This window comes from Pan troglodytes, chromosome 2 (assembly GCF_028858775.2).
Source record: "Pan troglodytes isolate AG18354 chromosome 2, NHGRI_mPanTro3-v2.0_pri, whole genome shotgun sequence".
NCBI classification, from domain to species: Eukaryota; Metazoa; Chordata; class Mammalia; order Primates; family Hominidae; genus Pan; species Pan troglodytes.
This window is the reverse complement of record NC_086015.1, coordinates 47,424,616-47,438,367: the sequence shown is the minus strand read 5'-3', so window position 1 is coordinate 47,438,367 and position 13,752 is coordinate 47,424,616. Positions and strand designations below refer to the sequence as shown.

Below are 13,752 nucleotides of genomic sequence, written 5' to 3'. Positions count from 1 at the left end.
GATCACTTTGGGTGATATACACATTTTAACAATATTAAGTGTTCTAATACAGCACATGAACACAGAATGTCTTTTCATTTATTTGTGTCTTATTCAATTTCTTGTGGCAATGTTTTGTGGTTTCAGTGTACACGCTTTTCATCTCCTTGGTCACATTTATCCCTAAGTATTTTAGTATTTTTATTCTTTTTGATGCTATTGTAAAAATGATTGAGTTCTCAATTTCCTTTTCAAATTGTTCATTGTTAGTATATAGAAATGTAACTGATTTTTGTGTGTTGATTTTGTATTCTACAATTCTGCTGAGTTCATTTATTAGTTCTAATGGGTGTGTGTGTGTGTGTATGTGTGTAGAATTAGCGTTGTCTACATTTAAAATAATGTAATCCACAAACAGATATAATTTTACTACTTTCCAATTTGGATACCTTTTATTTATTTTTATTTATTTATTTTCTTAATTGCTCTGGCAATTAAGAAAGTACTGGACTTCCAGTACTTTGTTGACAGGAAGTGGCAAGACTAAGCATTCCTCGCCATGTTCCTGATCTTAGAGGGAAAGCTTTCAGTTTTCCATCATTTGGTATGACGTTAGCTCTAGGCTTTTTCATATATAACCTTTAGTATGTTAAGGTAATTTCTTTTTACTCCTAGTTTGTTGAGTGTTTTTATCATGAAAGGGTATTGAATTTTGTCGTATACTTTTTTTGCATCAATTGAAATAATGTGGTTTGTCTTTCATTCTGTTAGTGTGGTGTATTATGTTGATTGGTTTACATATGTTGTTCCATCCTTGTAGTTCAAGAATAAATCCCACTTGGTCATGCTGCGTAATTTTTTTAATGTGTTGTTGAATTTGGTTTGCTAGTATTTTGTTAAGGAATTTGCATCAATATTGATTAGGGATATTGGACTATAGTTTTCTTTTTTAAATTATGTCTTTGGTTTTGGTATCACAGTGATATTGACCTCATAAGATGAGTCTGGAAGTATTCCCTTCTTGTCAGTATTTTGGAAGAATTCGAGGTGTATTGGTGGTAATTCTTCTTTAAATGTTTGGTGGAATTCACCCATGAAGCTCTCTGGTCCTGGGCTTTTCTTTGTTGGTAGGTTTTTTATTACTGATTCAATCTCCTTACTAGTATAGTTCTGTTCAGATTTTTTTTCTTCATGATTCAGTTTTGGTAGGTTGCATGTTTCTAGGAATTCATTTATTTCTAGTTTATCCAGTTTATTGGTGTATAATTGTTCTTAGTAGTCTATTTTATTTCTGTGGCATCGATTGTAATGTTTCTTCTTACATTTCTGATTTTTGGTATATGAGTCTTTTCTTCATTAGTCTAGCTAAGGATTTGTTAATTTTGTTGATCTTTTCGAAAGACCAACTCTTACTTTTGTTGATTTTTTTTTTTTTTTGCTGTTGTTTTTCTAGTCTGTTTTATTTATTTTTGTTCTCATCTTTATTATTTCCTTTCTTCTGCTAACTTTAGTTTGTTCTTTTTGTAGTTTATTGAGGTTAAAGTCAAGTTATTGACTTGAGATCTTTCTTTTTTTTATAATGTAAGCATTTACCACTATAAACTTCTCTCTTAGTACTGTCGTTGCTATGTCCCATAAGTTTTGGTATGTTGTGGTTTTGTTTTCATTTGCTTCAAGATATTTTCTAATTTCCTTTGTGATGTCTTTTTTGACTCATTGGTTGTTCAAGAGTGTTAATTTCCACAATTTGTGAATTTTCCACTTTCCTTTTGCTTTTGATTTCTAGTTCCATTCCATTTTGGTCAGAAATTATACTTGGTATGATTTCAGTCTTCTTGAATTTGTTAAGGCTTGTTTTGTGGCCTTAGGTATGATCTGTACTGGAGAATCTTTTATATGTACTTGAGAAGCATGTTTATTCTGTTATTGCTGGGTAGAGTGTTCTGTATATATCTATTAAATTAAATTGGTCTGTGATGTTAAGTCCTCTGTTTCCTTATTGATCTTATGTCTGATTGTTTTATCCATTATTGAAGTGCAGTATTGAAATCTCCTACTATTACGGTATTAGTGTTCATTTCTCCCTTCAATTCCATCAATATTTGTTTCATATATTTGGTTACTCTGATGTTAGATGCATATACAATTATAATTGTTATATCTTTCTATATAATTTGGCCCTTTCGTTTTTACATAATATCCTCATTTGTCTCTTATAACAGTTTGTTAATTAAAGTCTATTTTGTCTGATGTAAGTATGGTCATTCTGGCTCTCTTTTTGTTGCCATTTTCATGGTAAATGAAAATGAGCATTTTTCCTCATTCTTTCACTTTCATTGTATGTATGTCTTTACATCTGCAGGTAATTGGATCTTCTTCTTGTTGGTTTTTTTTAAAATCCATTCAGCCACTCTATGTCTTTTGATCAGGGAGTTTAACCCATTTACACTTAAAGTAATTACTGATAGAGCAGACTTACAATTGCCATTTTGTTCATTGCTTTCAGTATGTCTTGTAATTATTTTGCTGCACTTTTTCTGTCTTGCTGCCTTCCTTTGTATTTTGTTGATTTTTTTTGTAGGAACTTGCTTTGATTCCTTTCTCATTTTCTTTTTTGTGTTTTTTTTACAGGTATTTTCTTTGTAGTTATCATGGGGATTACATAAAATATCTTATAGTTTAAACTGTTAAAAACTTCAGTAGCATGCAAAAAAATCTTCTTGTTTACATTTTCCCCTCACCACTTTTATTATCAATGTCACAAATAACTATTTCTTTTTTGAGACAGGGTCTCACTCTGTCACTCAGGCTGGAATGGAGCGGCACAATCACAGCTCACTGCAACCACAACTTCCCTGGGCTCAGGTGATCCTCCCACCCCAGCCTCCCGAGTAGCTTGAACTATAGGCATGGGCCACCATGCCTGGCTAAATTCTGTGTTTTTTTGTGAGACAGGGTTTTACCATGTTGCCCAGGCTGGTCTCAAACTCCTGGGGCTCAGTGATTCACCCACCTGGGCCTCTCAAAGTGCTGGAATTATAGGCATAGTACCCAGCCACAAATTACATTTTTTGATCCATTAGTATTCTTTTGTAGTTAGTTTTATGTTTTTATCTTTAAAGTGTATACTAGAATTAAAAGTGATTTATATACCACCATTGCATTATTAAAGGATTTTTTATTTGTCTATATATTTACCTTTACCAGAGAGTTTATTTTTTCTTATGCTGTTGTGTTGCTATCTAGTGTCCTTGAGCTTCTGCTTGAAGGAATGCCTGTAGCATTATGTGTAAGGCAGTTGTAGTAGTGATGAAATCCCTCAGGTTTTGCTTATCTGAAAGGTCTTTATTTCTCTCCTACATTTTTGAAGGATGATTTTTCCAGGTATAGAATTCTTGGTTGGGAGTTTTTTCTTTCAGTACTTTGAATATATCATCTTGTTCTCTTCTGGCCCCCAATCTTCCTGCTGAGAAATCTGCTGATAATGTGGGAATTCCCTTGTACATGATAAATTACTTTTCTCTTGCTGCTTTCAAGATACTCTCTTTGTCTTTGATTTTGACAGTTTGATTATAATGTGTCTTGGTGTAGGCCTCTTTGGGCTCATCTTAGTCACCTTTCAGCTTCTTGAATTTGGATTTACATTTCCTCAGATTTGGTAAGTTTCCAGCTATTATTTCCTCAAATTAAGTTCTGTTCCCATTTCTTTCTGTCTCTTCTCCTCTGGAACTCTTATAATACATAATTGGTCCAATTGATGCTGTTTCATTAAGCTTTCTTCACTTTTCTTCTTTTGTTGTTTTTGCTCCTGTGACTCAATAATTTCCAATGACCTATCTTTGAGTTCACTGATTCTTTTTTTTCTGCTTGTTCAAATTTGCTGTTGAACCTCATTAGTGAATTTTTTTTTTTTAAGACAGAGTTTCACTCTTGTTGCCCAGGCTGGAGTGCAGTGGCACCATCTCGGCTCACTGCAACCTCTGCCTCCTGGATTCAAGCAATTCTCGTGCATCAGCTTCCCAAGTAGCTGGGATTACAGGTGGCTGCCACCACGCCCAGCTAAATTTTTTGTATTTTTAGCAGAGACAGGGTTTCACCATGTTGGTCAGCCTTGTCTTGAACTCCTGACCTCAGGTGATCCACCTGCCTCAGCCTCCCAAAATAATGGGATTACAGGCATGAGCCACCGTGCCTGGCTGAATTTTTTTTTTTTTTAATACAGACAAGGCCCTGCCATGTCAGCAGGCTGGAGTGTGGTAGTGTGATAATAGCTCACTCCAGCCTCAAATTCCTGGTTTCAAGCAATCCTACAGCCTCAGTCTCCCAAGTAGCTGGGACATCAGGCATGCGGCACCACACCCAGCTAAGTTTTTTATTTTTTATTTTTATTTTTGTAGAGATAAGGTCTTGCTATGTTACTTGGGCCAGTCTCAAATCCTGGTCTCAAATGATCCTCCACCTTGGCCTCCCAAAGTGCTGAGATTACAAGTGTGAGCCATCATACCTAGGTGTGACTTGTTAATTCAGTTATTCTTCAGCTCCAGAATTTCTGTTGGGTTCTTTTTTACAGTTTCTATTTGATTGCTGATATATTCTCTTTCTGTTCATGCATTGTTTTCCTCATTTTATTTAGTTGTCTGTGACCTCTTATAGCTCACTGAGCTTTTTAAAGACAGTTATTTGAATTCTCTGTCAGGCAATTCACAGATCTTCATTTCTTTTGGGTCAGCTTCTGAAGAATTATTGTGTTTCTTTGCTTGGGCCATTTTTCCTTGTTTTTTTTTTTTTGTTGTTGTTGTTTTTGGGTTTTTTTTGTTTTTTTTTTTTTCAGATGCCCTTTTGTTTTTTGCTGGCATTTGGGCATCTGAAAAACAGCCATCTCTCTGTCATTACAGACTAGCTTTATACAAGGAAGGCCTTCACCAATCAGCCCAGTTAGAGAATCAGAGAGTCTCTCAAATCTTTTCTGGTAGTGTGTCTTCTCTGGGATTATGCATCTAATTTCCCGATTAAAAAGGCTTGCCAGCTTCTTTTTTAGGAGATTGTAATTTCTTGCTGCCTCTGGTATCTGTCTGCTGTACTGCAAGTTCTCTGGTGCTGCTACAAGCTGACAAGCTCTTAATTATTCTCAGCACTCCCTAGGCATTTAAAGTATATCCTTTAAGTTCACATGCCCTCTAATTTAGAAAAGGCAGAAACTAGTCCCTCAGGCGGTCCTCTGAAAAGACAGAAAGTTGGATGTATACATTCTACTTTCTCTTTCCCTCTCAAGGTGGCATGAGAAAGGTCCCTATGACCCCAGCTTCTCTGATGGCTGTTCTTTATTCACTTTGGTGCAGACTCCCTGGCTCAGTCCTTTCCTTTGTGGGGTCAAATCTGACATTGGGCCTTCTTTGAGGCTCCTTTGAGAGTACCTGCCTTTACCTTGGTACTATCCTCAGAAGTTCTGGCAACTTCTCTTATTTTCCAGTGTTGTTTCTTTTAGAATACATCTTTCTGTCATTTCAGGGGACCTTTGGGAGGTAGAAGAAGTAGATGTACATGCTTGGTCTGCCATCTTAAAATGAAAATCCCTGAGGTTGTTTTCTTAAGAGCCTAATTCCATAACATTTTTTTCCATCTCTGCTCCATTAATCATTTTTATTAATTTGCATTTGGCATGTAATTTGTCTAGTAATCAGCAGAGGATACCTTTTTCAGGGCACTCCTTTTGTTCAGTCCTGGCTGCGATCTGAATGGAGACAGGTAACTCTGCATACATACCATTGTAGGAATCAGATCTGCTTTTCAGAATTCTAAGAATTCAACTCTAATTTGCATTTTCTGTTTCATTAGAGACAGGGTTGGGGACATATTACTACAAAACACAGCTACTACTATGGATCATATCACAAGTTTTCTAGTTTTTGCAAAATAAAATGGTTCTGCTGGCTCTCCTTGCAGCTGGCATGAGAGTCCTAGGGTTTGACAACCCTGCAGTGACCAAAGGTGAGCAATGTGCTAATAGCAGAGCGGGCAGTACTTTACCGCTGGCACTGGAAAACATTTAGCTTCTGAGAGCTAATTTTCTCTGGTCCTGTTACTTTTTTTCCCTTTCCCAACTCAGACACCCTATAATCACTTTTTAAGGCATATTGTTGTGGGGAGCCAACTTCTTTGTATTTGCTAGTTTTAAAATTCTGCCCATCTCCTCACCCTCTCCTCCCCCCACCTTCACTGTTCTTCTCCTTTACTTTGTTTAGGATATAATTTTGTGCGTTTTACTGTAAAAGAAGATTGTTGATGAAGAATCACAATTCTGGTGCATAAAATGTCTTCTTTTTTCATAGACAGGCTCCTTCCACCCCACTGTTCATTTTGAGTGTTTTTCTTCAAATATGAATAGATTCCTATTTTATCTTATTTTCTTTTATTTAAACAAGAAAAAATGATGAAAATGCTTTTTGTGGTTTTTTTTCTTTCTCAGATTAGTTAGCATAAAGCAGTTCCCAGCCTTGAAACAGAGTGGCTGTATGGAAAATATAAATAATATCCAAAAAATTGACCTTTTGAAACACGAGGCTATAAATGTTATTTAGGCTTCCAGGCTACAACACAAAAGCTTCCTTAATGATGCTTAACTTGAATTCTGGATCCTGGGTAAGAGAAACCCTAAGAAAGTTGGGGTAGAGGTGGGGAAGGTCTAATATATCCTTTCCTGACCATAGAGACAATATTGGCCCCTTTCTGCTTCTCTTTACACCTCTTCCTTGAAGCAGGTCCCCTGCTGTTGAAGCTGATTCTATCTCTGCTGTGTTGTCTTCCCACCTCACTCACAAGTATTCATTGTTATTTGCCTAGGGGTAGGGGTAGGGGTGGAGGATAGCAAGAAATAACTTGCTAGCAACAGCTAATTAAAGTAATTAACCAATATCTGTGAATGGTTGATGCTCCTTAACCTTCCCACTGATGCTTTCACTTTTAATAGAAAATGTGTATTAAAGCAAATAAACCTATAATTGGTGAAATTTCTGGTAGTTTGGCAAAGTGGGGAGAAAATCAGTATGACAGATTAGAGAAGGTTAGGAAGTAGTTGATGAAGGCTTCCATCTGAGCACTCTGGCCCTGCATAAGTACTTTCCACATATTTGCAGAATGAATGAATACAACGTGATCACTTTGCCCAGCTTTTTTTTTTTTTTTTTTTTTTTTTTTCTGAGATGGAGTCTCGCTCTGTCACCCAGGCTGGAGTGCAGTGGCACGATCTCAGCTCACTGAAACCTCCGCCTTCCAAGTGCAAGCAATTCCCCTGCCTCAACCTCCCAAGTAGCTGGGATTACAGATGCCTGCCACCATGCCTGGCTAATTTTTGTATTTCTAGTGGAGATGGGGTTTCCCCAAGTTGTCCAGGCTGGTCTTGAACTCCTGACCTCAAGTGATCCACCCACCTCAGCCTCTCAAAGTGCTGGGATTACAGGCGTGAGCCACTGCACCCAGCCCACTTTGCCCAGCTTCTTATATTCTTGGACTTCAGTTTAAAAAGCCATATTCTCTGAACTGCAGATTGTCTGGCTTTGTCTGTTTACTGGGCAAATGAGCAATCAGGACAAGGTGAGTTTAGGAGCGTGGCAGGGCATATGTAATTCATTTATAGGAATCCCTGTGTTCTTTTTGATATAAGTTTTTCCCCCATATAAAAGTAATTCATGTCCATTAAAGAGTAAAGATAGACTGCCTATAGTGCCACCATCTAAAGAAAACCATTGTGAAGATGCTATATTTTTTGGAAAATAAACTTTAGAGAATTACTCATAAAAGCATGTTGCTATGCAAATGTTTAAAATGGCATCCTGTTTTGATTAATATTGTCTAATCAATACCAACTTTTTTCAATTCATGAGAATTTTGTGAACAGTTCGCATGGAAACCACAGCAGCAAAATCTGGGCAGCCTTGTTCTGTTACCTACTTGTTCTGTTACCTGTTAGCCAGTCCTGGTTCCCAAACGAGAGTTTACACCTTCCAGATGCCTTACATCCAAGGGAAGCATGTCCTTCCTCAGCAGGATATTTTGTTTTTTTCATTCCTGCCAAGGCTCTGAGGAAGAGGAAATGGGTACAGATTTATTAGGAGAGATGGAAAGGGGCCATGACTTTGTCATGTCATGTAGGGCTCCGGCAACTTAAGCCCACACAGACTCTGAAATACATGGAAGATTTATTTTTATCTACTAATTTGTGTACTTCTTGTCTGATATTTCCACTGAAGAGATTGTCTTGTATAAAATTTTATCTCAGTATTCTAATGGAATGAAATAACAGTACAGCATAGCCTTTTCTGAATTATTCATGTATTCTTTGGAGATTATATCCAGGTTTTTATTAATTCAGTTAGTTCAGAATTTCAACATAGGGTATCATCTGGTCCATGCTGTATTATCTACTTGTTTTCCTACTCTAGACCCTTAATCAGTATCTTCCAGTGTCATCTTTGGTCATGGCATTCACATTTACATGAAGGCTGTTTGTCCCTGGTCTATTCTTTGTCTCTTGTTAATACCAGCCACTGCTTGGCCTGTCCTGGGGTTCTGCTGGTTTTCAAGTCTTCTGATTAAATTATTGCTTGTTCTGGCATCATGCTGATTTCCTTCACTATTTCATGCTTCTCCCAGGAGATATCTGCTTGTTATTTATCCCTCATTTCTCCTTTTGGAAATATCACAGTAAGAAATTCATTTAATTTTTTTCAACTGTCCTTTTTCTGTCAATAATTCAATGCAACATTTCTTAAAGGCTGTTCCATCTCTCTCATTGATTTTCTTAATGCCTTTTAATTATTTCTTTTAAAATTCACAACTTTTAATATTTAGTAACTCATGCTGTCACCACAGAGGCAGCTTTATCCTTTGATCACTTAGATTTCTGTGGGTGTTGATTCTGGATCACAAGATGATCTGGATTAGGAGAAGTATCAGTAGGTTGAGCCTATACATCTGAACAGCGGGATTACCAAGGGAAGCAATACCATTGGCTTAATTATACATCTCATATCATTATGTTATAGAGGACTTCTTTATGATGCTTGTGTGAGAAGGAAAAATAATAGCCAGGTTTTAAGTTTTCCATATTATAATGTCTGTGTACTTACCATATATGGAGTCAGCAGCATAAAGTTACAATCATTGAATTAATCTTTATTTATTATCACATCATAAAAGAAAATGCACCAAATGCTACTGGGATTAGAGGATTCATGACACCTTATTTTTAAGATACATGTACGTTTCATGTAACTCAAACTGAAGTGCAGCACAGGGACATTGGGCAGAGAGTGGAGTGACTACAAATATTGTATACTAAGATGCGTTTCTAGAAAAGAGTTTGTGGAAGACTTCAGAATAAGCCATTTTTCTATAAAACATTGAGGGTACCCTTACGGTATCAGTTTACAGGAATACCTGGTTTTAAAAAGAATAAAGTTGGCTGGGTGTGGTGGCTCAACACCTGCAATCCCGGCACTTTGGGAGGCCAAGGTGGGTGGATCACCTGAGGTCAGGAGTTTGAGACCAGTCTGACCAACATGGTGAAACCCCCGTCTCTACTAAAAAATACAAAAAAAATTAGTTAGGTGTGATGGTGCGCTCGGGAGGCTGAGGCAGGAGAATCACTTGAAACTGGGAGGCAGAGGTTACAGTGAGCCAAGATCGTGCCACTGCACTCCTCTAGCCTGGGCAACAGAATGAAACTCAGTCTCAAAAAAAAGAATTAAGCAAAGTCAGTAATTACTGAATGGACCACAACAGGGTGGACTCACTCAGTACAACTCATGGGCCTGCTTGGTCTTTGATACTTCACAGGCCAATACTTAGAAATTACCCAAGATTAATATAAATAATCCTAGATTGCTTAGATATCAATTTATTTCCTTGCATATATGATCTGATGTATCACATCAACATGTACTCTTTCTTGTTTTCAGCACGCACTCCTGGCTTTAAAGTTTATACTTGCATTTGCCATACCTGATAAGCCACGGCATATCCAGATGAAACTAGCCAGACTGGAATTTGAGTCTTTGGAGGCACTCAAGCAGCAGGTAAGAGCAGCTGTCCTGAAAATGTATGTATTGCTTTAGCAAATGACAGGAAAAATAATTCAGAAGAATCAGTCTCAGCATTTTTTTCAGCCTTGAAGTTACCAGTTTAAATGAATACAGAGGACTCCAGTTTAGGATGACATAACAAAACCAAAATCCTAACAATATGAGCAACAAATAGGTTTAAAGAACTAAACTAAAGAAACAAAAATATTCAGGCAATGTTAAATAAAGAATAGAGCTAGCATTCAGCAAAAGAACAAGACAGACATCTAAGAATCAACCTGGGGCAGCTCCCCACAGCTTCCAGTTTTGCCATCTACTGAAACATTAAGTGAGGAGAAGTGAATGAATAAAATCCTGAATAATAGCTTTCAGAGAGCGAGACAGAATGAGCTCAGGTGTGTAGAAGCAGCAAAATTGCCCTGAAAGGAGAAACTGCGCCTCAGTGACTTCCACATTCTACCAGAGACTACAAAAAAAAAACAAAAGCCATGCTGGAGTTAACCATTTTGGTGATTTTCTGCTTGTAGGAGAGTGGGAGTAGACAGAAGATCCCTAGACACCTGGAGTATCTCTCACTTGTTATCTTTAGTGCTGCATAGGAATTTAAGAAATGAGAGAATCAGTAAGGCATTGCCATCTGAGGGGACAAGCTCTGGGCAGAACCTCCTGGACACACACTCCTTCTTTGGCCTCCAAACCACTTTGCATAGAAATATTTCTTCTTACGTTTGGGGAGTGGGGAGAAAAAAAGAACGTGAAGAGGACCCACCTAAGATGACCCTTTGATCAAAGCCTGAGGGCTCCAAGGGTAGTGCGCCGGACAGGAGAACCCCACATCAAACCAATACTTGCCCTGATGAGGCAGGGTGACTCCAGAAGAGGACTTGTGATAAGAATGTGGAAAAGAGGATGAACCCAGGCCCACTAGCCATAGCTGTGCTCATGTTTGCCACACAGTAGGTGACAAGACTAAGTTACCTGCATTCCTAGAGGTTGGACAAGTTCACTTTTGGCATGTGGGCTAGCCAGTGTGTCTATATGGTAAACCGGAACCCAGCATCGTGCCCAATAATGAAACTCCAGAGCATTCCCAGCAATGGCAGAAAATCCATCATCACCACTGACAGCTAGCATTCTTCTAGAGGTACTAACCAAAGCAGTTGTATAAGAGGAAGAGATAAGTTCAAGTAGAAGAGGCAAGATTATCATTACTTGAAAATCAGAGGATTAGGCTGGGTGCAGTGGCTCACACCTGTAATCCCAGCACTTTGGGAGGCTGAGGTGGGTAGATCCCTTGAGCCCAGGAGTTTAAGACCAACCTGGGCAACGTGGTGAAACCCCGTCTCTACAAAAAATACAAAAATTAGCCAGGCATGGTGGTGCACGCCTGTAGTAACAGCTACTTGGGAGGCTGAGCTGGGAGAATTGCTTGAGCCTAGAAGGTCAAGGCTGTAATGAGCCATGATCATGCCACTGCACTCCCGCCTGGGTAACAGAGTGAGACCTTGTCTCAAAAAAAAAAAAAAAGAAAAGAAAATTAGAGGATTATATAGCTAAAAATAAATTATTAAAAATAAAAAAATTTGGTAAGGAAGCAAGTTACAAAGTTTATCTAAAATCGTGTTTCTTTTCACAAGAAATAATCAGTTAGAAAATATTTTTGATGAAAAATTCACATTTACAGAAGAAACCAAAATGTAAAAACTTAGGTGGTGATTTATGGAAACAATATAGATAACTTATAGAACAATTTTTTTAAAACTTTACTGGGATCAAAAGATTCAATCTTGTAAATATCCAATACCAATTCAAATATATCAAAATAAACATCTGAGAATAGCAAGGAAATTTCTGATAAAGAAGAAAAATGGGGACTCTCACTCTGTCAGATATTAAAATGTATTCTGAATAGTACAATTATTAAAATTAAATACATTTTAAATTAGGGAAGAAATGGAAAAATCAGTGGAATAGAGAGCATTGAGTCCATAAATGGGCCCAAATAAAACTGGGGATTTCATTTATGGTAAAAGTGATATTTTATGTCAATGGAAAAAAGAAGGATTATTTGTTACACAGTTTGATGGCAAACAGCTGTTTGGGAAAATTATTATACTGTATTTTAACTCATTCCTTATGAACCTCCCCACCACCACCAAATTCAAGGTTGACAGATTTAAATGTAAAAAATGTAAACCGTAAGAAGTCTATTAAAAGTCTGGGTGTATCTTTTAGTGAGAAATGCCTTCCTAATCAAGACACAAAACCCAAAAATCATTAAAAAAAAAAAAAAAAGATAAAGTAAAATACATGAAAAATGAAAACTTCTGTATGACAAAAAATAAGCAAACTCAAAAGATAAATTGGACAAACTGGAAAAATATTTTCGTATATAACAAAGTCAATATCTTTAATTCAAAAAATAATTTCCACAAGTCTATAAAAAATGACAGTCCAGTAATGAAAGGAAAGCATATGAAGAGATGCTCAACCTCATTCAAAATTAAAGAAATATAAATTTAAACACCAGTGAAATACCACATTTCGCATGTTCTATTGGATTATGTCATGATAGCCTGTCCTCACTGGATTTGGGAAATGGACATTCTTTTATATATAACTGACAGAAGTGTAAATTGGTTCAGTCTTCCTCGAATTGCAGTTGAATTTAATTTCAATTACTCTCCAACACCAAACAAACCTTACTAGGGTAATGGTTGTGTCTGAAAAGAGTACCAAAATTTAGTCATTGAAACATTTTTATTAGCAAAAATCTGGAGATAACTAAATTCCTCAATAGGAGAATGGTTAAGTAAATTATTGTATATCTATACAATAAAATTCCAGTAACCTGCTTTTTTAAAAAAGATCTGTCTATGCTTATGCATGCACATACACACTGCCTACATTTTTGCAGCTATTGAATTTATGACTAAAAGATTTTAGGTGTCAGTTTAAAAATGCGTGAGAGGGCATAAAGCATCTAAAAACTTTATGAGGTATGTAAGAAAAAAAGCTGAATGTACAGCCTTGTCTCTGGAAGAGTTTTAGTTAATCAGATTTCTCCATTGATTGCATTTCTGGTGACATTTTGTAGATGGGGGCAGGCAACTTCCTGGCTGGTGCATACATATCTTAACTCCAGGTCAAGGAAGAATCATGCTTCATGTTACTCAGGATTTCGTGGTATATCTATACAGTAAATTTTATGGTCTGTATATACCATAAAATTCCATGAATTTGCTTTTTTAAAAAAGATCTTTTGAAAAAATCACTCAGGATTTCATGTTACTACTTGTTTGTCTAAAAAGGAAAGGATTCTTCTGAGAGAATGAAATTATACCTCATTCCCTATGAACCTCCCTCACCACCACCAAATTCAACATATTATTAGTATGTCTCATGTTACTAAATACATTTACCTAAAACTCCAAATGCAGGACTGTTATATTTGCCATTGAGGGTGTCATGGATATGTGTTTACTATGGATATGGCTAAATGACCTCTCAAGTCATCTTAGCTCTTAGATTCCCATATCTTCAGGTACACTTTACCTGACAGTGAGACAAAGCTCTAATTCCAAATTTATTTATGCTCATCTTCTTTGAGAAATGAAACACTGACCAAAATCCTCTCTCATACAAGTTGAGTATCCCTTATCCAAAGTGCTTAGGACCAGAAGTGTTTTAGATT

The 13,752-nt window shown here is 36.9% G+C and overlaps 1 protein-coding gene across 29 annotated transcripts in view; it reads left to right on the top strand.

Annotated features, from left to right (window-relative positions):
• ANO10 (anoctamin 10) overlaps window positions 1-13,752 on the top strand; it is a 325,787-nt gene that overhangs the window by 249,766 nt on the left and 62,269 nt on the right. For all 29 annotated transcript variants that reach the window (XR_010155571.1, XM_009445306.4, XM_024355436.3 and 26 more), the window contains one exon: window positions 9,936-10,052. Coding sequence is in view for 28 of the 29 variants with exons in the window: in XM_009445306.4 (XP_009443581.1) it covers window positions 9,936-10,052 (117 nt within the window). In the remaining variant the exon portion in view is untranslated. The remainder of the gene's footprint in view (window positions 1-9,935; window positions 10,053-13,752) is intronic.